The 25428-nt window shown below is 39.4% G+C and overlaps 1 protein-coding gene across 1 annotated transcript; it reads right to left on the bottom strand.

Annotated features, from left to right (window-relative positions):
• Nucleotides 1-2930: 2930 nt before the first annotated feature.
• SLC16A4 (solute carrier family 16 member 4) lies at nucleotides 2931-24507 on the bottom strand (the record flags this gene model as incomplete). Its single annotated transcript, XM_081258626.1, is given in 10 exon segments — nucleotides 2931-2996; nucleotides 3002-3108; nucleotides 12323-12416; nucleotides 13475-13686; nucleotides 15604-16119; nucleotides 17405-17566; nucleotides 17740-17883; nucleotides 18609-18741; nucleotides 22982-23100; nucleotides 24305-24507. Coding segments are annotated over 9 exon segments (1521 nt in total). The 5' UTR covers nucleotides 23069-23100; nucleotides 24305-24507.
• Between the last annotated feature and the right edge of the window lie 921 nt (nucleotides 24508-25428).

Here is a 25428-nt window from a genome sequence, read left to right as displayed (position 1 = left end):
TTCATTTCAATCTAGATATTAAAAGTTTATGCCAGTTTGAGTTAGAATGAATTTATTATAAGATAACTGAGTACAATTAAATTAGCTTCGTAATCTTGTAACACTGCCAAGAAGCCAGGGTTGTCTGAAGGGGAAAGTGTAGGGTTTTCTGTCAGTTTGTGTTTGAGTTATGACTCCTCTACTTACTGGGTGTTTAATTACTTTGACCTTAAGTTTATTCATTTGTAAAATAGTCATCATAGTATTTTCTTCTAAAGTTTGTGAATATTAAATTAAGATTAAATATAAAATGTGTCTGCCTCAGTGACTAGTATGTATTAGATGCTGAAATAAAGTTCTTCACCAGCCTACTTCTCCAAACACATGCTAAGCCTGTTTGTTTCTTCTTTGTCCCATGGGATGTCTTGAGGGGGAAGGAGATAGAAAATCAGTGTACTCTTGCTTTTCTTGAAACCCTGTATCTGTCCGAGATAGTATGTCTAGATTATGGTTACTTAGAAATGTGTTAACATCTTATAATATTGTTCAAGGGCAGGAGTAAATGAATAGGAACATTTAAAGTTAATTGTTAATATAGTGAATACATTAGTTATGAAGTCTTTAGCTTCCTGTAGTCTAGGGAGTCAGTCTTTCTTGATCCACACCACCCAGGTTTAGAGGGGCTATTAGCATGGAGTAGGATGAAGAACTGCTCTGTTGTGTAAGAGTCATAAAGCCTCTGTAAATCAGAATTCAACTTGGAGTTCTTTAGTTGGTTCTACTTTTACTGTTTGGGGGGTTATTTTTTTTTGGCCATGTGGCTTGCGGGATCTCAGTTCCCCAACCAGGGATTGAACCCAGGCCATGGCAGTGAAAGCCCTGAATGCTAAGCACTAGGCCACCAGGGAACTCCCTGTAGTTGGTTTTGCTTAAAATGTATAGTTTGCTTTCATAGGAGGAAAGAATCTAGTTGCCCTAGGTAGTTAATGTCTTTTGAGAACAGTTATTGCTCAAGAGGGAAGGGGGAACGGATGAGAGTGGTTCCTAGTAAATCATTGATTTTCTTAATCTTGTGCTTTGATGTAGAAAGAAGAAAGGAAATTATCAGCTACTGTGTATGAAGGGTATTTTGCTTGGTACAAGTATGTTTTCATTTAATCCTCATAGTATAGCTGTGAGGTAGCTTGGTGGTATCCTCATTTTACAGAGGAGGAAATTGGGACTCAGAGAGGCTAACTTTCACGAGGTTACATAGTAACAAGTAGCAGAGCTTGGATTTATTATTTTTGCTGTTTGTGTGAGGTTGTACTGTTTCTGCTCTATTCATATTGTCTTACATCTGAAATGTAAAAAGAACGTTAGACATTTACATTTAAGTGTAAAACCTATACATTTTAAATAGGACCAACTACAGTTTTTAAGATAACCCAGATTAATTTGGTTCCAGAATTGGTGCTGGCCCTTGGGAAATACATCCATCTTGTTGATCTTGCAGACTGATGGAAAAGATTGACATGTCAGCTCATATAGTGCTCTGTTAAAAGTTAGATGAGATTACAGAGGAGAGAATGACAATGCTGGGGGAGGTTTTCCAGAGGCTTTTGGTGAGTCAGATTGTGAAGGATAAGTGAGACCTTGCCTGGTAGAGAATGGCAAGCCATTGGGATTGTAACTGGTGGCACAGCTTGTACAAAGGCACACGTAGAGAGTGAGAGGGCGTGGCATTTTGGAGCTAAAACCAGGCTTTCAGTTTAGGATTTTTCTCTATAGGGAATTAATAGATATTTCAAAGCAGAGAGGAATGGAAAGATGGAATAATAATAGTAATAATCGTCTTGAGGACCATTCTGAAGGGGATTCTAGAGGAGGTTGGTATTGCAGAGAACTCTAGGGTGGTCTGTTTTTCCATTTAAAATCACCCAGATAATGAAGAGTTCTCTATCCACATGTAGTTGCTTAGTCTAAGTGACATTAACTAGTTAACATAATTATTCCATATATATATATATATATATATATATATATATATATTTTTTTTTTTTTTTTTTTTTTTTTTTTTTTTTGCGGTACACGGGCCTCTCACTGCTGTGGCCTCTCCCGTTGCGGAGCACAGGCTCTGGACGTGCAGGTTCAGCGGCCATGGCTCACGGGCCCAGCCGCTCCATGGCATGTGGGATCTTCCCGGACCGGGGCACGAACCCGTGTCCCCTGCATCGGTAGGTGGACTCTCAACCACTGCGCCACCAGGGAAGCCCCAACTTTCATATAAAACTTGTTCTAAAGATATGTCTAGATATTTAGCTTGAACATTCTAGATAATTAGATATAGTGAAAAAGTAACATTGTTTGGATGAGTAGGAATACTATTCAAATGATCTTGCAATAAAGGTTTGTTGTTTGTGGGGTTTTTCCTTTTTTTTAGCAGTTCTTATTTATTTTTTATTACATAGCAATACATGTTTATTATAGAAAATTTAAGAAACAAAATAATGAAAAGAAAACAAAGATTATCTCTAGTTAAGAAGGAAAGATAAACTATTTGGGGGGTGTATACTCTTCCAGTCACTAAACAATGTTTCAATGTTCATTCAGATTCCAGAGTTCAATGGCTCTGTTTAATACTGCTTTATATGAAGGAAAATGGTTTTCTGTCTTTACACATTTTTGCAACTGAATTACCATGGCACAACTGAGAGTTTGGTTAATTTATTATTACAGTACATTCTGATTTTCATTTAATATCTAAAGTAACTGCTTCAACTGATTAAAATTTTAGCCTATTTGATTAAATACTAACAGTTTAATTTAAGTTGCTATTACTCTTTTCTTACCACCAGTTAGACATTCTTCAGAGTGCTAAAGCAAAAAGGAGCCTTAAAAAATTATGTGGTTCACCTTCTTAGTTTACAAATGCGGGTACTTTTCTTCCATGCTTTTGTTTCCAGTGACTTTTAGTTTAGACTTTCTTTTGTTAAGCTCTCATTTGATTGCAGTCCCTCTTTCTGGTCAGACTGTTTTTCCATCTCTCAGCCAATGGTACAAAGAAAAGGGAAACTGAAGAGAGGAGATAGCATATGCCCGAGAAGTAGAAGGAGCCGGTGTATGTCTGGGTATAATCATATAACCAGCCTATACGGAAGGAAGGATTTCTGTTAGTGATGCAAACCTTTCCATTAGTAGTTCTCAGACGTGAACCGTTCCTTGAAGGAAGGAGCCTCCTGTACTTACTAGTCTGTATTGTGACCCATTAGAAAGTTAGTCAAGCTGCTTACCTGTCTTATATTCTATTGTTGAAGTTAAATCAATACCATCTGAGTTAGGGGTTTAAACCTTGGGTTAAAAGTAATTGTGAACCCAGAGCCCATCTCCAGTCTTGTAATGGAAGTTGGAGAAAATTAGGAACACATACCATTTCATTTTACAATGAATTTTATTAGAAGACCACTATTCTTGTGAAGAAAAATATTGTGAATTACTATTTTCCAAAGAAAAAAGTGAGGACTGATTATTATCTTTTTTTCCTTCACTGAACAGACATTTGAATTCTTACTATGTTCCCAGCAACGTGCTAGGTGTTAAGGATATGATAATGAGCCAAAACAGACATGGTCCCTGCCCTCATAGACCATATAGTTTAGTGGGGATTTGGTATTAACCATGTAAATTACACCTGCGATAAAGGCTGTGAGGGGATGGATGGTTCAGGAGGTTATGAGAACAAATGAAAAGGAACTGACTTCCTTGGCCAAGTGGGTTAAACAATGATGATAATTCCCCCTGAAATCAAAGTGCTCTTTTAAAGCAAGAATTGTGAGGGTCCTCAAAATCATTTGGCTAATGGCACATACTAGAACTTCGTAGGTGAAATGCTTTTTTTTTTTTTAAAGTGTGAGTTTGTGGTGGCAAAGAATATTTGTGCAAGGCACCAACGTTTATACATTATTGCAAAAGTCAACCCTGTGAAAAAAGGCAAATAATGTCTCAATATTATTATGAAAATAGTTTTGACCTCAGGCTGCCTAAAAAGGGCTCAGGACCTCTGGGGAGGGGGTCACAGTCTTTTCTAGATTATTGTATGCATATTATGTTTGTAGATGCAAACTTACAATGTGGCTTTTATAAGTTTTTATATTTAAAATCTTGAAAAACCTTAAGTCAAGGATGTTATTCTGATCATTTATTCAAAAAATTTTGGTACTCTATGCCAGCACAGTTCTGGTTACTAGGGGTAAACCCATGGACAAAAATGGACGAAAATATCTGTCTGCATGGAGCTTACATTGTATCTTTTGATTTTCACTTATATCTTGGAACATGATTTCTCACTGGATGTGTAGAGTATACCCTTTTTTTTTTGTCTGATTGTGTATGTCTCTATCTCCTCTCCTTTTTATTCTCTTAATTGGCTCTGATAAGAGACTTTCAATTTTTGTTTGCTTCATTAGCTTTTTGTTTCCTTTTCTCAATGTAATGAATGAATGGAATGTTTTATTTAAATTCAGCTAACTTTAAGTTGCTTTTACTTGTTTGATCAGTGACCTCAATTAAATGTTTCTTGGAGTTAAGCAAAATAGTGAAACCGACTGGGACAAGTCTTTGTATTATGTTGATTGACCTTTAGATATCTAAGAAACGGTTGACCAATCTATCAGTTTTTCTAGAAATTTCTATGAAGGAGGAACTGTGGAAAGCAGCAGCAACCCCTCTTATCCTTTGTCATTCTTGCCTTCGTCCCTTAGTATAGCAATTTACCAGTTTATATATAACCTGTGAATTATAAGACAGGGGTATTTGAAGTAACACTCTAGGAAAAGACTACAAACTCTTGGAGAGGGAGGTAGATAGTGCTGCTAAAAGATCAGGAGGGTAAAGCTAAAAATAGTGAAACTGAGTTGTTTTATAAATCCTGGAGGGACTAAAACAGTTTAAGAGAAAACTGCTTATAAGCCTTTCATTTCACACACACTTAAAGTCAGAATGTTGTTTCTGAAATGTGAAAGATTAAGATATATTTAGTGTATTTTCTTACCAGGGCAGGGAATTACTTAGCATGCTTTAGAACTGTTTCCATGTATTTCCATGCAAAGTTTTTATTTATTTATTTTTGTCCTGTCGCACAGCTTGCAGAATCTTAGTTCCCCAACCAGGGATTGTACCTGGTCCCCTGGCAGTGAAAGCGCTGAGTCCTAACCACTGAACTGCCAGGGAATAACCAATGCAAAGTTTAATGAAATAATTTGTTTTAAATCTGTTTCTCTCATTCATGCTTGATTATTGACAGATTAGTATATTTTAAAATTCTGTCTCTAAGATCTAATTGCCATTCCGTACGATAATAATGTGCAGTTGAGTATTTAGTTTTAAGATGTTATTTATAATAACAAATATGAGGTGAAATGTAAGATGCAGGACTATATTGTACTATTATTAATTAATTGTCCTGTGAAATTATTAGCTTCATAATCAAGCTTAAATTTAAGTGGCTACTAGGTAAGTTAAATTCATAGCTTTGCTGCTCTAACCAAACATCTCTACTTGGTTGGAATAATTAGCCTTTCCCCACCATTGAAAGTAAAAGAAGACTGTATAGGGAATTCGCTGGCAGTCCCATGGTTAGGACTCCTCGCTTCCACTGCAGGGAACAGGGGTTCAATCCCTGGTCAGGGAGCTAAGATCCCATATGCCACGTGGTGTGGCCAAAAAAAAAAAAAAAAAGAAGACTGTATATTTGATCTGATTTTACTAGGTCTTTGTACTTTTTTTATAATAGCATGAAATAGATGTATACAAATGCACTTTCAGCCCTAAACAGTTTCAGGGTTATTGTTGGTAGTTCAGAAACCACTGCATTCTAATCATTTTCAAATGGAAATACACGCATAAGTTGACATTCAAAAGACTGGGTTTCTTTGTGGTCATAGCAAAAGCATTGTGAGTGGCAGAGAATACCAGCCACGGTCTAGGAAAGCGAGTAGTGGATCTGAGCCTCCACTCCATGCTAAGGAACACTGTATGTAGCCAGCATTCTGAGGAGTACGCTGCCTACTGGTGCAGACTTCCTAAGCTGAAGTCCCCTCTAAGCATTTCCTTGGTGTCTCCAGACTACCTGCATCAGATTCGCTTAAGATGCATGTTAATTGTGCAAATTCATTGGCTTCCTAAGCATACTTCCTCCTAGGTGGCACCCAGTTGATTCTTACGTACAATAAAGTTGTTGTCCAAATTACTTCTTTATAGCTGTAACCCTTGTTCTGGATAGGAATATCTAATAATGTTTCCTGTGATAATTTAAAACAACTAAGAAGATAGGCCTCAGCTTCCTTAAACAGTTTTGCAAACCAGTTTTCTTACAGTCAACAAAAAAGGGATTGGAATAATCTTTTAAGTTTGATGTTTAATATAGAATCTAATTTTTTTAAATGTCAACATTTTAAAAATGATAGTCTATATAATTTTATGGGTTAAGCCATACATGTTTAAAAATGAGTTTAACATCTTGTCTAAAAAGTATTCATATCTGATACCTCAGAAGTTGATTTTTAGCTGAGTAATGAATCCTTTTCAATAGGATTACTACTGTAAGTTTATTATTGGTCATCTTGTTAAGATTTGAAATACCCCTAGAAGGCCCTTAATTCCAAAGTTCCTTGATGGTAGTTCAAATTAGTTGTTGAGGATTCTGTAAGTGACTGGCCAGTGTTGAACCAGAGCTTCTAGCTGTTAGGCTGTAGAATAGTGGCAGACTTCCAAGGTGTGCAAAGACAATGAACTTCTCACATTCTTGGGGTCACTGGAGCTGCCCGCTGGCTGTTAGCAGCCTTGTCATTTTACTTTGGGTGTGCTGTACAAATATTCCCCGTATGTGCCATGAAGGGAAAAATCTTGGGAAACAAGGTTTAGCAAATATAAACCTCAGTGCCTTTTAAGACAGGAACTCTCTAAAGGCCTCATGATAGAAATTTGCCATAAGATTTACTGGTAGTGCTATAAGTATTGGCTCTGTGTTGTAAGTTTTATTAAGAGGATTGTGGACTGTGTTAGGATTTTGAAACTTGATTCCTTGGCCTTGAAAGGGAAGGACTACCTCCCCCCTCTCCTTTTTAAACCACAATAGAGAGCTATTTGGAATTTATTTTGGATGCTTTTGTAGGGATTCATTAATCCTAGGAATGCTGTATCAAAGTAAAATTCTGTGGGGTTTGTTGCTTATGGGGAAAATAACCACTGGATAAAGAAATGATTTCCATTGTTTCCTCTTGCCTCTTCAGGGTATAATATATTCCTCAGGATTTAAAGGACAGAGTACTTTGTTCTGCCTTCTCACTTGTCCCCCATATCCCCAATCTCCAAAATGGATTTATAGCAGACCAAAAGGTTGAGTTGCTTGTGTGTTTGTTTTCCAAATAAAATTTCAGGCCGTAGAGAAATTCTCAACTGATAGGCCAAGATGACTAATAAAACTGTAGAGGGCATGGTTGATAAAAGGTGGAGTGAGGACTGGGTGGATTATTTGTTTAACATTGTATCTGAAATGAGGATGGAATAGAGATAGGAAATGACCTGTCATTTCATGAGGAGATGAACTTGTCTGTGTTAATGGGACAGAGACAAGCTTAGATGGATGAATTTCCATTTTAGCCATTGTCTTTTCTTGTAAAACGCAGATAAAGAGTTAATGCAGCACTTCCCTGGTGGCGCAGTGGTTAAGAATCCGCCTGCCAATGCAGGGGACACGGGTTCGAGCCCTGGTCCGGGAAGATCCCTGATCCCTCATGCCACGGAGCAACTAAGCTCATGTGCCACAACTACTGAGCCTGCACTCTAGAGCCCGCAAGCCACAACTACTGTGCCCGCGTGCCACAACTACTGAAGCCCGCGTGCCCAGAGCCCATGCTCCGCAACAAGAGAATGAGAAGCCCGCGCATCGCAGCTAAGAGTAGCCCCTGCTTGCTGCAACTAGAGAAAGCCCATGTGCAGCAATGAAGACCCCTCTCAGCCAAAAATAAATAAAACTAAATAAATAAATTTATAAAAAAGAAAAAAACTTGGAAAAAGAGTTAATGCAAAATTACCAGTTTTGCTCCATGGTGTTTCTGATGAATTGTGAGGTTGAATAAAAATAGCAAGAGAGAGATGTACTTCTTCTTTAGGAACTAGTTACCTTTAGCTTATTCTGGAATACAATCAACTTATAGTTATTTGGCATTAGAAATAACTTTCCTTGAATTTATTGAAAAAAATTATTTTTGTGAAATATCTGCTTGATTGAGTGAAGCTTTACTATATTTTAAGGTCATTTTTATTATACCAAAGCTTAGGGTGCCTTCATTTAAAGGTAAGAAAATGGAGACATGGGTTACAGTGGCTCAACCAAATTTTCAATTAATGAAGTGGAAGAAGAATGCAAATTCTAACAATTCTCAGTTTTAGACATTTTAGACTAAGTCCTAATGTTAAGCAGTGTATGTGGCTGACAGAGTGAATGCTATACCATGATCCAATAAGGTATGAAAGAACATTGAACAAATAATTTTGTCTTCTCTGTGTCCATGTGGCAGCTAGTAGAGTTCTGTGCTAATAAGTTGATTAATAATTATTGAATGAATACTGAGTTATAATCAACTAATTATTTGTGAACCAAACAAAAACAAAATAAATGAACAAACCAAACCAAACAAACATGTAGATACAGAGAACAGAGTAGTTGTTATCAGAGGGGAAGGGGCAGGAGGGAGGGCTAAATGGATAAGGGAAATCACCTGTATGGATGGAAAATAAATATTTGGTGGTGAAAACAAAAACAAAATTATTTATGGCATTTTAAGGGAGTTTTCAGAGATTTGTGATTTAAATTTTTTATATTAAAATAAATATTAGCATAATATATGCACTCATCAGTTGGGAAAGGGGGGGTGTATGTGGAAGAGAGGGGAACTACATTCGGTGGTTTTGTTTTATAGGCAGCTGATATGGGTTGTTGGTGGTTTTATTTTTAAATGAAACTGAATAGCCCTTAGAATTTTGAGCTCATACGTCAAATACCTCGGGTACAAGACTAAGAATTTCACATAAGTAACTTATATCTGTCTTGTACATTGGAGAATATGATTATATACTTGCTTTTTTTGCCCAAGGCACTATTTTTGTATTTAGATTGCTTTCTGCAGGTGTACTTTTGTTAACAGGGATCTATTAGAAATGTATATTAAGTTTTAAAAATATTAATACTTTTTATTTTTCCACAACCTTCCAAGGCTTCCATCATGGTGTCAGTGTTTAGTTCTGGATGCCATCTACCAGCAAAAAACAGCATTTGGGTTTGGATGAACAGTGACATTTGGCCTACCCTTGGGTCTACTGACCGCCTACCTAGGTCAGGAAACTAGAACAACCCCAAAACTGATCCAGTCTGAAGCAGGCCATATTATTAACTAAAATTGAATTTGTTGCTGAGTATTGGCAAGAATAGGGAGGGCTGTGGGGTGGAGCGGGCAGGGTGGTCGCTTGTGGGGAGGCGGGGGGATAATTTTTAAACTATTATTTATTTCAATCCCTGTCAATTTTAACCGAGATCTGATGAAGAATTTTGTTGCCACTATATTTCTTATCATAATCACCATTACAAAAGATGTATAAATAATTTTCTTGACCATATGCTCTATTTATGTTTTTTTAAAGAAAAAAGTAACTTTAAAAAATCTCAGTTATATGATTCCTTGGGTTTCCTATGCTTTATTTTCCCCTTTCCTTGAATTTTTAAAATATGCTGTATAGAACTAATTTGTTTTTCTTTTTCATTTCCATACAGGAAGGAGAAAATTATTATTCATGTACCATTTTTAACTAGTCTTTTTTTTTTTGGTGGTACGCGGGCCTCTCACTATTGTGGCCTCTCCCGTTGCGGAGCACAGGCTCCGGATGCGCAGGCTCAGCGGCCATGGCTCACGGGCCCAGCCGCTCCGCGGCATGTGGGATCTTCCCGGACCGGGGCATGAACCCGTGTCCCCTGCATCGGCAGGCGGACTCTCAACCACTGTGCTACCAGGGAAGCCCTTAACTAGTCTTTTGACTGAGGACTATTGTGAAACATTTTACTGTTTGCTAGATTCCTCATTTTAAATGCCTGTAATCTTTTATAGGAATTTCAACTTTTATAATTTGGTAATAACAAGTCTAGGTAAGTAAAAAATGAGGATCTCATACAGTTCGGAAGATCTAAGTTTGGTTTAGAATTTAATATTTTATAACCAGTAAGCCTTTCGATTTAGTTAAAGCTAAAGACAGTAACGTAACTTGCCTGTACCAGTTGACGGTTGAATGGATCTGTAACTCAGTATTTCTGACGTTCTTTACTAGTTGCTGCTGGAGTCAGAAGTTAGGAACAAATCTAATGGCCTTTGTAAAACCCTCTTGTCACTTCACAGAGCAAGGACCTACAGCAAGGGCTCTCCCGAAGTCTCCCTTCAGCAAGAAGCCTAGCACTACATTGTAGTCAATGAGAGACCATGATACAGAGCAGGCAACTTAACTGAATTATATATTATTATCATAATCTTGTTTAAGATACTCTGAGCAACTCCCAGACTAAAAACCTGTACCTAAGCTTTCAGCAATAGCCTTATCACTTCCTTTGACTTTTTTGTAGAACTTAAAAAATTTATGATTGCCTAAATAACATTTTCAGAGTTAGTAGGTAAAAATTCTACCATGAGCTCTGTCTTTATCCTCACATACAGTGCTAGGGTATCATGGACATTGGGTAATAAAAGGCTTGTAACTTTTTTTTTTTGACTCACTAATAGTAAGAAATGTGTTTTACATCACATATGTTTTCTGTTACATAGGTGTGTGTGCGTGTGAAATAAGTTTCACAATAAAGTGATGCACTCTGATTTCTAATCTGTCCGTGGTCCTTTTTTATTAAAAAGAAAATTTTAAAGATCATGACCAACAAATTGGTTTCAAGACCCACACATACATCTATAGCTTTTTCCTTTTAAGTAATACTCCTCACAAAACTTGCTTTGTCTTCTCATACATTGAACTTTTAAAATATTTTTAAATGTATACAAAAACATTTATCTCTAAACATGTTGTAGTTTTGTTATTTGCCTTCATCATTTGAATAAGATATTCTGTACCCTGGTATTTGTTACTTCCCTACACTTTCGGCCTAATAGACTTGAAAAGTTCCAAGGCATCGTTAGGACAGCCAGTGAAGAAGGGTCAAAATTGAAAAAATTCATCAGCAAACTGTATTTGAACTCTGTATTTCACTGACCTGGATACGAGCCATAGAGTAGCTAGCTCTAGCCACCTCTGGTGCTTGGTCTTTTACCACTCCCTGTATAACAGTTCTGGGCTATGAAATTCTAGCCTGTTTTCCAGTTACAAAGTATTGGCTGAGTTAGAGCTCATGGGAGGAGGTGTGTTCATAAATGCAAATAAGGACTTAGTTGTGTATTTGTGTAATTTTTTCCTTTAGATAGGTGTACCTAAATTGAAAGATAGTGGTACATTGTTGTACCTTCAGTAATAATTTCTTTTATTAAGTTTTTATACTTTTGATATTTGCCTTTATGTCTTACGTTTATAGAGGTGCAAATCTAACGTCATTATAAAACTTAGTTAAAAAAATGATAGTGGGACAAGATCAGACCCTTTTTCTGTCTTACTTCAGGACTGAGGGAAGCAGAAATAAGTTTTAGGCTGAATTCCTTTTTGTGGATGATTGGAAATGCTGTAGTAATTTGTAATTCAACTATATTGAGAACCTATAGTGTAAGATACTAAAGCTTAAGTCTGTTTCCTAAAGAAATTTGTGTGAGTAGGCAGTCTTTTAATAGTCTTAGATTAAATGTTCAGCAAGCACAAAATGTCCCAATAGGTAAAAAGTGAATGTAAAGCAATGCTTCAGCCTTAAAGTTACCTTAAAAACAGAACTCCCTGAAGTTTTACTCTACTTGTATTTAATGTTCCCCAGTGGCCCCACATATCCTCTCCACAGATTCTGGCCTTTAGTCCAAGACAGCTTTTGTTTGTTTTTGTTTTTAACCATCATAGGTCTTTGGGCATCTGATAAAACTCTGGATTGTCTCCCCAGAGAAGTAGATATGCACACAGTCTCTGTTCTAAGACTCCCAAGAGAATGTAGGAGTCTGCCTAGTGCACATCTGTTGAATTAACCCTCAGATTCTCCTGGATTAGTGATGGAGTTGTGAGAGTTGGTATAGGAACAGCAGAGATAATCATCAGTAACGTCCTTACGTGTTGCCATTTATCATGGATCAGCATTTTGTTTCATTGCTGTTGAAGTTTACTCAGAGTGTGGGTAAGCTGTTACCTGCTAAAGGTGGTCCAGAAAGGACAGCCATCCCAGCAAAGAAACTGGCAAGCCCCAAGAACCTGTGTACCATAGAATTCCCAGACAGATCAACCTGCAGGGATTAGAATCCAATGTTAGCCATATTGAGGGTGAAATTCTGTGGAGACCTTTTCCTACAGAGGGGCAAATACTGTGTATGTCATCTGAAACTGTGAACAGTTGACTTCTGAGGTGATTTGGATGGCATTTTACCCTGATACTATGAAAGAGCTGAGGCAGATAGGGAATAGTAATTTCAGTAGGCAGACAGTGTTTTCATTTTATTAGTAAGGAACGTTGGTTTTTGTTTCTTTTTAAAAATCTTTTCATTGGTTCAGGGATACTTTTTTCCCCTGAACCTCACCGCTCTTCTCTGTTAGGAAATGGTATTTACAGTTGGAGCTGACAGTGGTATTATTGAATCCACCTATGGCTGAATACCAACCACTGGTTTATAAGAAATCAGATATCACAGGAGTTGATTTCAGCTTTAGAAAGTTTGCTTTTTGCTTAAGCCTCATATAAGATCCTGCAGCACTTACGCTAATACTGATATCAGGTCAGAAGATTCCGGGGGATTCTGTTGCAGCACACTGGGGACCTAGTTCTAAGAACCCATGGGGTTCCAAGAAAAACCCAGAAGTATTTGTATAACTCAGTTCCATTCAGGTCTAGGACTTTATGTCAATTTGGGGTAAAGATGGAGAGGAGTTAAAAACACAGTGTCCTTATTAAAGTATACAGAACTTCTCTCAACAAGAGAGAAGCCAGTGCTGGTCAGGAAGCCCTTTTTTCTTTTAAGGAGCTCTTCCAAGATGTGTCTTAGAACCAAAGAAATTTCTGAAGCTGAAGGAAAGAAGTGAACTGAAGTCTAACCTGGGAGACTGATAAGCAAAATGGAATCCTTCTGATCCCTATTTTGCTCTTCTTTCCTGTCCCACGTGGATAGTCCTCTCGCCCCCCGGCCCCCCACCCAAGGTAAGATGAATAGCTGGATAAGATTTAGCTAAAAGGTTTCTGAGTATGTTTTTAATTATAAAATTAATCCAAAATATGTTTTCTCGTTTGGGGAGGTGATTGTTAACACTTTTACTAAATGGTGTAAGAACATTAATGAGTGCGTCTACTCACCAGTACAGGAAGTATCAATGCCAGGTAACCACCGGAGAAAATGGCAAAGAAGATGGTATAGGTCATAAGTAGTGGAAATGTGGTGGCAAAAGGAGCAAGCAGGTTAGTGATGCCGCAGAGGATGAGATAAGACTTGTGGTAATGATACTTCTTGATCCAGTTACGATCAGCAACCCATCCGGAGATAATCTGACTGACTGTCTCAGTGATACCTGGAACAATATTGAAAAGGTCTCATGAAATCCTAATTCCATTTTCCTAGCCCCTTTGAAAACTGTAAGTGCATAAGGCATCTTTTCTTAAGTAATATGACTTCATCCTGAGGCTGGGACATAAGGGAAAAAAAAACGGTTCCATTTGTCTATCAATAGATTCTTTCATTTACTTACCTATTCCAGACACATCAATAAAATACCAAAAAGCCTCCTTCAGAGTTGGGTAGAGGACTCACCAGTTGTTTTTTCTGATTGTTTTTGGGAAACTCATACCACCAAACTGGGAATACCAGGTTATAGAGAACGCTGGGCTCAGTAGGCCTCCCTTGAAGAGGTGAGGAAGTGAGATTTCTTGAAGATTAGTAAACCCACAGGTTAGTGTCCTGGGGAAGTTATATGGTGGATGACTGGAGTATAAATAATAAAGTCTTATGGTGAAGAAAAAAAACAGATGTTGAGACTCATAATTGTATATGAGGTTTTGGTAATTAAGTCCAAAGGCTATTATGCTTAACTTGAAAATATGTAGAAAGTCTGGAAATGGGAGATCATCTCTTGAACACTGGAACTATGGTGTAACTTGAATAAAATTTAAGAATAACATTTTTCACTTAGTTTTATGATAACAGAACATTCTTATCCTTTATCCTATTATATGTTAATATAGCAGTTAAATACTGAAAGAGATTTTCACCAAGAGGAGCATGAGCTGCAGTTGTTTTACACTTAAAATTCTTCATATGGTTTAAGCATAAATTGCTCCACAAAAAGGAATTAAAAATTCATACTACCATCTCTATATCTATTTTTACAGTTATTTCCTAGATTACATATTGAAACTTTATTGCGTTCTTTGGTCCTGCTATAAAGCCCTAATCTGATCTAAATTGATACTACCAGACACTTTAGTGGAAAAAAAGTCAGTTTAGCTATGTATCTTTTTCTTGTGTACACAAGTTTTATTTGACTGAAGCAGTTGGAAATGGGGTGCAATCAGTTTTGCAAGGGCTTGGTAAATAGTCTTTTCCAGAAATTAGCAAGAGAAAGGTTAATGTTGAGCTACTGAGAATTTCCAGATAGAGCAAACCAGTTCTATTTCATTCATTTTCATTTTTTTAGACTCCCTATTTTGTCAGTTGAAAGAATCCATATCTTCTAGATCAAGCATTCTGTTTCCATACATTTTTATAAGTACTCAACTAAAATGATTGTTTTTTTCATCCTAGTTCATTTTAAATGTCAGCCTACCCATTAATGACTAGCCTTAGTATGCTTATTTATCTTATCCTCTTACTTTGAGTTAAAGGGGGAAAAATTTTTAGCTACAAATACTACTAGAACATTATTGAATGCTTACAGTAGTTCAGGTACTATACTGAACTCTACATGCATTACTTGCTTAATCACCTTCTGAGAGTAGATGCTATTATTCATATATTACACACAAGGAAATTGAGACACAGAGAAGGCAAGTAACTTGCCCAAGGTCACACTGTCATACACTGCAAAAGATTGAACCTGGAAAGTCTAGCTCCAGAACCAATCCTTTCAACCACTGCACTGTGCAGCCTACCTAGGATTGTTTTTGCTTGCTAAAATGGCAGTTGTCACTGAGCACCAGGTTTCTAAAGTTCGGTATCCAACAAATACTTAGATACTGACATGAAAATAAGACTTGCTTTGGGGTCCGCTGTCTGGTAGGGAAGAGCCTGTGTGCAAGATGCAGTGACAGGTTGGAGGGAAAGTCCTGCTGTTCCCACCAGCCTCAAAAAACTTGCTTTTCTGGCCTTCCCAGAACTCCTTTTTTTAAAAAAAAAATCCTTCTTAAGCTTTTTAAAAATAAAATTTAATAAATTTTTGTAAAATTAAGTTCATTTCTCCTTTTGAGGGTGAGGTTGAAGTAGACTTTCTTACCAGCTACAGAAACGAGGTAGGAGGCATCCATGATATTAATCCCCAGTGTTTTGGCTCTGGCTACCAGGTGAAAGGTAGGGATGAAATATGCCAACTGACTGAGGAGAAAAGACCACGTAAATATGTAGAAAAAAGGATTCTTAAGAAGAGAAAAATCAAAGAGTTTTTGTTTGCAGCTCCACAAAATACTCTTATTCCCATAACTTTCTTCATTAGTTTTTCGGAAGAGTCTGTTCCTGTTAGGTTCATTGTTGAACTCTTCATTTTGATTTTGTGAGACTGTTAAACTTATACCAGGTTGTCCATCCTGCATAGTATTGTCCCTGATGGCAGACTCTTGTATCTCATTGCAGCATGATGTTTCTGTCCCACACGCTGCCTCTGGACCACTTGCAGGAAAACTGCTACTTTTATCTTTAATATCGGAATTGCTCTCGCTTTTGATATGGGTGGGTCTCAAGAGCATACTAGAAGGCACCAAATGCAATGTGATTGCTCCAAATAATATAAGGGCACCTAAACAGGAGAGAGAAATTGAGAAGTTAAGCTAAAAATTACCTCTCTCATTTCACAATACTCTATATGCTTAGGCTCAGAAGAGGCCCCACCACTAAATATTCAATCATAGTGCAATAATTCCTGAAAACCCTGCTTTGTCCTTGTATTTAGCTGAAAGTATTTAAATTCATTGACTTAACTGTTAGCCGTACACACTGCTGTATCCTTGTGAAAACAGGGAGTCCTTGGAGATGGAAAAGGGGAAAGCTGTGCCACTAGGGGGCATGGAAGGAGAGTTATTTGTGCTAAAGGAAAAAAATGGTTTGGGGTGGGGGGAAGTCATTTCAAATGGTAGAAAATTACAATGTGTTTTAAATATCCTGAAGTGAGGGTGTAGATTTAGGTACAGAAAATACAGAATTAGGTAACGGAAATCATTTGGAAACTGACTTAGAAGAGGAGATAGCCTGTCATCCTGTGATGTTTTAAATTTCCTCGAAAGAAGACATGCCAGTGTTGCCTTTGAAGCTGAATAGTTGCTTGACTTCAGCATGTCCTGACCAAAGCTGTGACTTGGGTGTGTTGCTTCTAGAGATAGAATTAGCTGTAGGTTCTGCTATTCTGTCTTATGGATTTGTCAGCTGGTCTTGTTCACCATGAGACTACTGGTGTTTTTTTTAATCAGGAAAGGAAAAGTTCAACAAAACTGCTCTGTAGATAGGAATAGGCTTATATATTCATGTATATGTATATATACATAGATTTTTTTCCCCCAATACTTTGAGGTTATTTTAATCCAAATGTTTTATCTCAGGTATGAAGAAAATTGTGGAGTGAATGGTTTTTATTCATTTGTGAAAATTTATAGTTGACAATATATAAAAGATTAAGTATTAAGGAACATAATCCTCTTTTCACTCAATTTTTTTCCATCTATTTTAGTGAATCTGATGGAGGAGACTTTTTTTAAAATGCAGAGTTTTTTCTTAAAGAGAAAATTTGAAGAGAATGCTTTGAGTAGAGGATCCTTGTTTCCCCAGGAGTACCGCTTTCCCTGCAAAGGTGTGTTTCCCCAGCCGCATAGATTGCCCTCCATCCCCTCAGACTTGAACTCTATGGTGAACTCTGAGTTGCCTGCGTGGTGGGCAAAGCCTGCAAGTAGTTCAGAGTCTCTTTTGCCATATATTCTCCAAGGAAGAATACTTTACTTTAGAATCATGCTCACTTCCTCTGTAGTCATCAGAGAGAGGGCTCAACATTAAATCTTACAGAGTTGATGGTTCAGAAACTTAGAATGACTCACCTGTCCAGTCATATAGATCTATCAGGACTTTTGTGAAAGGCGCTAACAGAAATGTCAGTCCCATCCCTGAACGGGCAATAGCTGTAGAAAGAGCTAATCGTTTTTTGAAGTATTTGGTAGTGACCACAGCAGCGACTTGGTACAAGAAAGCAGAACCCAAACCTAAAAGAAAAACATAATAGCTTGGAATCGCTTTCACATTAAGTGGCTTGGTACTGGACAAGATATTCTCCTGGACCTGAGATAATATAAGTAGGCCTTTTGAACTCATGGAGAGTAAAAGGGAAGGTTCCTGCTTCCATTTTTTTTTAAGTCAACTTTTACAATGGACTCACCAGGTAAAAATCCCATAGTCACACAAAGAAAGGGAATGCTTGTAGCCCAGCTGCTGATCAGATATCCACCAGTAACAAGGAAAGCCCCAAGAATGGAGGCAGTTTTCTCTCCAATTATGTCACAAATAACAGCAACTAGGGGACCTTGGGAAAAGAAACAAATGCTAGTTAAATGTGCTCTGGCATCCCTTAGCTTCTGGTGTGCAATTTAAATGGGCAACTGAAGGGAAATAAGAGGACTCTACATTTGTGTATCCTTCAAAAAGGTGTCTGTATTGAGTTTCTTAATATTCCCAGCCCCACACTATTTTGCTTTTAGGAAGAAGTTTTGTTGTTTTTTGTTTGTTTTAAAGAAAAGATTGTAAATAAGCAGGTTTGGAAAGGAAGCTTGGTGAAAATTCATTATGAGACTTCTGCAAAAAAAGGTTGCCTCTAGTGACCTATGACTAGAACAAAGTTCAGTTATTTATCTACACCATGTTCTAGCTCCAACTAGAACTAAAGGAGGAGGAATTGGTTCTGTCTTTTAGAGCTTTATGGTCAGAGCTTTATGGTCGACATTCCAGTTGAGAGACTGGCTCACTGAACCTATATTAAGACACTGTTGAAAGAAACAAGGCATGAAAATTGAATCATGGAATTAAATAGTTGGATTCTTCACCTTTCTTTGCTTAAGCACTAATTTTTCTAGTTTGTCCAAGTCAAGTGGAGGCTAAACACTGCAAGTCCTTTTCTCAACTTTACATATTGATAAATGAACCTGAGTTTTAGCAAAGCTTCAGTCTTGATTGACTGACAGATGAGTCTTCTTGGAATTGCCCTTTGGTGGTCCTTTTCCTTGGATAGCAAGCTTATTGATGGCTTTATACCTGCAGAAAAACGAAGTGATGACATGATGGATCCAATCCAACCAGTTTGCTCTGAGGTGCCTTCAAACTCTTCTTGAAAAACCACAAAGAAAATTGCAAAAGTCTTGGTCATCCCCATCACGAATACGTTTACCTAAATCAAAGCAGACCAAAGAGTCCAAGTCAGGTGGTGAGTAAGCCATTACAGGGGAGGTTGGAACTGCTGGAGGCTCTGATTCTCTGTGTCACCTGTATTTTACCAGTTTGTTTGCCAGTTCCTCTTTGTAACATTTTATATTTTGGGGGCAGGTTGTCCACTTAGAGTGTCTAGTCACTTTACATGAAAGCATCTCATTTAATTCTCATTACAAAGGCATGGAATAGGTGTGTCAATATTGTATTAGAAATTCAGGAAATTGAGATTTAGCTTAAAAGTTGCTCAAGATGGGAATGCTGGAGCTAAGACTTGAACCCAGATAGACTGACTCCAGACCAACCACTATACCATCCTGTTACAGTAGCATCTGTTAAAAGCAGCTAATTCCAGTTACCTTTGTGAGAGATGTGTGTTGGTCCAAAAGAATTGTTCTGTCAGTCCTCAGGTTAGCTTTGCTTTAACTCTGCTTTTGAGCTGAGTACCCTCCCTCACCTGGTATATAAATACGGCAACCATAATAATTTATCACCCAGTTGAAGCTCTTTGAGAGTGAAAAGTAGCGCTATTAATTGATGCCTGGGCAGCAAGGGTAATGAGGATATATGGTCACCTTACGGTTGGGTCATGTGCCCCACCCTTTTTTTCTGTCCCATCTAACCCTTTTGCCTGCACCACCCTCCTTCCTTCCACTAGGGGGAGCTCCTCTTTTGAGGTCAGGTTTTCTTTCAGTGGAGTACCAGCATTTGTTTCTTGGAATTCTGATTAGAAGGGGGGCAGTGAGGAGCAAGGTTCTGAGGGGAACTAGAAGGGAGGCCTAGCCAGGCTCTGCAGTCAGTCAAAGCCCAGGAGCCACATGTACTCACTCTTGTCTCCAGGGGCTTCCTAGTGGCCCCTTTCCTTTTTTTTCAGTGGCCTTGGTGTTTCAAGGCCACTTTCTCTGCTTTCAAGTTGTCTATGCATTGTGGAAGGACCACAGATCCTGGGTTCCTTTTCACTGATTCTTTCTCTGTTCACCTGGTAAATATTTCCCCCTGTGGTTCTGCAGTCATCTCACTTTATACCTGCCCCATAGACAACCATTATATCTCAAGGTTTTAATTACCACCCTTGAACTCATGGTGTAGTTGTGAATACTGTGTTCCATCTGCAGTCAGCCTGCCTCGGCCAGAATCCTGGCTCTGCTTCCTATTAGGGGTGTGACCTTGGGCAAACCACGGAAGTTAAGCTTCCTCTTTTATAAAGTAGAGGTAAAGGAAATGTCACCTAGCTCATAGGACTGTGAAGAATGAGAAAATTCTGGTAAAGTAATACCTAGCACTTAATACTCAAACTATTAACTATGTTTTTGTTATCATGTGTAACCATTCTGCTTTCCCAAGAGCTCGAGACTCATATTAATGTCTACCACATCTTTCTAACTCAGGTTAACTTACCCAAAACTAAACTCATCTTTCTCTTATCCCATGCCTACTCTTCCTTTTCATTTCTCTTGATTGGTACCATCCACCCACTCACCCAAATCAGAGACCTGCCTCCACTTAGGAACCTCCTTCCCTCAGCCTCTACCTACTGAATAAAATAACCAAGGCCTTCCCCTCCATCCTTTCCGCTAGACTCTTACTTCAGACTAGTATTATTTCTTGTCTGGAGTAAGGGACTAGGAATCAGTGGTGGTGCTCCAAGGTTGCAAAGATGGGGTGGTGAGGAGGAAGTCCCTTAATGTATTTTTTCCCATTCTGATTTGATAGAAGCTACAAGACTTTCCTTATTTAGAGTGAACAATGCTATGGACACCAGGGCTATATACTCAAAAATGAAAAAAGCATTTTCTCAAGCACTTTGTAATCATAACGTGCCTCAAAGGCACCTCTATCAGGAAATGAGGCTAGAGAATATACATGAACCTTAAATGACCCAGACTTGTTTCTTTCAATTTAAAATACAGGGCGGTGATTGCCTCCTCTCATGAGCAGGGAATGTGACAATGAGGCGTCATTCTGTAAAATTACCCTTCCTCTTTTTCTGTGGACATGGGTTCTGTGCTGGCATCTACACGATGCTGGCCTCTATGTTCTTAGCCATCTGAGTTTGGCTAGCTACTGGTCCCCCTCTCTCTGGTCTTTCCTTGGTGTCTGGGCATAGCAGCTGTAAGTGGATATGACTTGTCTCTAATAACTGGGTCTGTGCCTTCCACTGTGTATACCAAAAAGACCAAGGACATAGCCTTTGTAGCCACCCTGCCTCCCTCCCTTAACTTGTAACCTTCCAACTTTGTTTCTGTTTTGACTCAGAACTATTAAAAATCTTTTCCCCAAGGTCCAGATATTCCCTTAGTTAACTAAGCAGACTAGATAAATCTGTATTATACTATTTCATCTCATGTTTTGGACCAAGGTTGATGGGTTTCAGTCCTGTTCCAGAGTCCACATCAGACACTGTACATGGGCTTACCCCATCATCCATCCATCCATCCTCCCATCTGTCAACAGGTATTTATTTAGTGCCTACTGTGTTCTAGGCTATTTACTAGGGCTTACAGTGGTGAGCAAACAGACATGGCCCCTGTGCTCATGGAGCATTCAGTCCTGGGACACAGGCTGAATACAGAAAACAATCATGCAAATATGTAGTTATAAAGTATGGTAAGTTAGAATGAGTCATTTTTTTTTAAAAAGTAGGGAGCTCCTGAAGAACATGTTGTTATTGGGTTTTTCACTCACCTTTTCAGGAGCTCATCTATTATAGAAAAGTAGACTTGTAACTTATGCAGACGCAAAAGCATCGTCATCTTAAGTACCCACATTACCGCTGTGGGTGATTGGCCTGAGTTAACTGTTAACATTTTGAGGACCCAAAATGTTTTTTTTGTGTGTGTGATTTTATAAGTAGCATCACACCCAAAAAAGTGGGACATTGTTTATTAATCTGGTTGTTAGACAACTTTTCTTACCAGCAACTAAATTGGTCAAATAACTTCCTATCCTCAGAGGATAATACAGGAGAAGGAAGGGTGGTTATTGGGGAGAAAGGTGGGAGAATTAGAGATCCTCACCAACAATGCCAGTTATGCAAAGCCTGTGATGTGGGGAGGTGGCCCAGTCACAGGAAGGCTCTCAGACTCAGGGTGTCCTTAGTTTCCTTTTTAGTAACACTTCTGGGAGGAAAAAAAAGAGATTCCACATTCTTTGGTAATGAAGCTAATGTTTAACAAATAGTCCTGCGGTTTGGAGTTTTGTATTATGTATATCCTGGCTGAGGACTTCTTCCCCTCCTTTCCCCTTCTCTGTCATAAGGGAGGAGGTGTGGTATTTCTACATTGTGGGCTTCAGGGTAGTTAGTAGTCACCAGGACCTGCACTCCCTTCCCTGGGAGCTTCTTACTATAGGGCTGGGCTGGGGAGGAGGATCAGGAGGGAAGGGTATCTTTGTGAATACATCTCAAAGTTAACTTACTTGGGAACACTTAAGAGGAATTGGGGAGCTGGTGCCATTCTCAGGGTCGTTTGGGATATAGCTGTGATGGGATTCACCAATCCCATCAGAATGAGCATGCTGATTCACATCACCACTGTCTCACATAACGACCCCAAGAGCTTCTAGGAGGATGAAGGAAAGACGTTAATTAAAAAACAGAGTGCAGAGTCCAGCTGCTTATGGATGAAGGAGAAAAATCAGGCTCCAGTTTCAGAATCCACATCATTCTCTCCCTTTCCAGACATGTCAGAAATATACACTGGGCCTAACTCTAGCATAAGTTATGGTTGGCAGGGATGGGTTGGGAAGTGGACAGCAGGCAGAAGAGAAGAAAAGTCCCTGCCCCCCAGGAGAGACGGAGGTTGCTTCCAGCAGGGTTACGTCTATGCTGGGCTGAGCTGGGGAACCCCCTCCCCACCCACCCCTGCAAAAGCACTTTTTAGCAGTTTCCAGTGCTACTTCTGGGATGGTTAAATGTACGATTGTCCCCAAATCCTAATTGCCATGCAGCCAGGGCAGAGCTGCTGATGGTAACCGGAGCACTCTGTAGGTTTAAGGAGGGGTAGGAGACAGGATGGAATCCTTCTGCTTTAACTCAAGGAGGACATTTTCAACTTTCTGTTGGGTTCATTGGCAGTTCCTGGCCTTGCTGTAACCCCCTTTCCATTCAAATGTCAAGGATTTCATAAGTGATCTTAGTCTGCTCTGAGCCTTTCTCAGGGAGCCTTCTTTCAGGCAGTAGCAAAGGGAAAGTAAATTCTTACCAGGAAGAAATGAAACACAACCATCCATCCCCAACCTCCATCCAGGGTTTTCGTGTAGGCTCGGACCTTCCCCTCCCTCTTCAGCATGATGCTTCGTTTGTTTTAAATGCAGAAGATCCCTGTGACGAATCCAAGACAGAGTTGACTCAGTTGACAAAATGTCAACTTTTATTTCCACTTGTACTGCAATTTTTTTTCAGCCTACCTCTAAAAATAGATGACATCTCCTCATTTCTAAAGTTTACAGACTCTCTGGAGTTTATAGGCTCTCTGGTCTCAACCTCAAAAATACAAGCAGGGCTTTATACCATTTGGGGGATTTTTGTGGAGGTCTGCTGCCTGGCTTCCCCTGGAAGTCCACAGGGAGCTGACGGTTCTCTTGGAGTATGTCCTTAGTTACATATAAAGTCTGCCCGACTAGACTGTCCCCTTATCCTCGTTTATTCCATAATCATGATCCAGGCAGAACCATGGGGGAAATTAGAAAAAGATAACAAAAGGCTGTGATGTGAGGGACATCAAAGCCACCACAGAAATCTCTCTTCCACCAGTTTGAATGGCCTCTGAAAGATGACCACTCAGTTCACTTCAGGCAGGAATAGCAAAGGAGTTGATCGCAAAGCCTGACCTCACTGATTGTGGAGTGGCCATTCCTTGCCCTATTCTCCCCCCAGGTCTGCAAACCAAATCCTAGGGCAAGCTGTGCACCACCCTCTTGTCCTCTGGGTAAGCTCTTGACTTTAGAGAAATAAAAAAGGGATGGGGAACTTCAGGTTTGGAAATTCCCTTTCACAGCACTTGCTAAAATGAAAATATTCGAATGGACTAAATAGACATGACAACAGCATGCAATGACTGTCCCTCGAAAGGATCCCAGGCCAGAAAAAAGTTGGAAAGGACTTTAGGAGCTGCGTTGGGGAAATTGGGATGAGGACTGTATAGCAGACCAGGTTAGATCTCTTGGGGGTGATGGTGGTCTCGTGGTTCTGCCAAAGAATGTGCTTGTTCTTAGGAGGTGTGTGCTGAGAAGCTCAGGAGTGAAGTGTCATAGAGTCTGCTACCTTCTCACAAGTGGTTCAGTAACAGAAATATATATATATAGAAAAAGCAAAGAGAAAATGTAAGTATTCTGAGAGAGAGGGCGGCATTCTTTATTTGCCACCGGCAGGTAGGCAGGCAGGCTGTTTCTTCCTGGGAAGGAGAATCTGCCCGCACGGTGTGTGGTATGGCCGTCTGTCTGGTGAGCAGGCCGCGCAGGGAGAGATGCCGGTTGTTCAAAACATAGAGGACCAACCCCAACACACAGTCCCATTTTCATCCTACCTTTGATGTGGTGTAGCAAGGGAATCCTCCACAGACTTGAGACAATCTGGGAAGAAAAAGAAACTATACAATTTTCCAGAATGTTGCTCTTTTTCTAAGGCGTTTCATTCTTCTGCCCTGTGAAAACAAGCAAGCATTGTGAGAGCCCAGGGTTAGAGCCAATTTAGGCACTCCTGCCAGTGGACTTTACTTCCTGAGGGGAGGAGGAAAGACTGTAATTTGACATCATCTTAGGCCCTCCCTCCACCCAAAAGCAAGCATCAGAGTAAACCAAGTAGAAAAGCCTTTGGGTAACTGTTGTTGATTAAACCTGGAGGCCGTCACACTAAGGTGGCTCTAATGCCAAGTTGGCCTATGTCAGCAAACCAAAATCGAAACAGGGTTATGAAATGGAAACCTAAGGATGACCAATCACAAACAGCCAGTCAGGAATTAAGCTGTGGCCCATTAATGACTTCCTTGCTTCGCTTCTCCTTTCTCTCTATAAAAGCCTCTCCCTGAGCTCCCGTTGGTGGAGCGCTCCTAACGTCTTCCAGTTTGACACTGCCAGGTTTGAATCCATTTTTGTTCAAATAAACTCTTAAAATTTTTAATATGCCTCAGTTTGTCTTTTAACAGTTCTGGTGTCAGAAGAGGGAACAAAGGAAGGAGACCCCGAGCAGCCAGAGGTAGGTATCTGCAGAGCCCATTGGCTTGCTGGTTTCTAGCTGCCTCTGGAGGTGTGGGTAAGTCCCTCTCCCACCCCAGCTCCACAACTTTTGCAGTATGAACTGTCAGACTTTAGTTGAGCCTTTCTTTTTCCAGACTGGGTCCAGAAACTGGTTGGAGTCAGCCTGGGTCTGGGGTCAGACTGGGTTGGACTTAAACTGGGCTGGTCCTGTGTGAGGTCTCAGGTGAATGAAATTTTGTTTTAAGGGTGAACAAGTAGGCTGTCCTTACCCAAGATAATCTTGTACTACAGTAGCCACAGTTTATCCACTTATGAGGTGCCCTAGAGAAAAAGGGATCCCAGCCAACCCTTACGATAAGGGTAGAGGGAAAATTATTCTTTCTCCTCTACAATTTCTGGTGACCAGGATGACACCTGCTGGGACACTCCACTTGCTTTAGAGCCTGCTGATGGG

Source organism: Mesoplodon bidens (assembly GCF_964165515.1).
Source record: "Mesoplodon bidens genome assembly, chromosome: 2".
In the NCBI taxonomy this organism is placed as follows: Eukaryota; Metazoa; Chordata; class Mammalia; order Artiodactyla; family Ziphiidae; genus Mesoplodon; species Mesoplodon bidens.
This window is presented reverse-complemented; position numbering and strand designations above follow the sequence as displayed.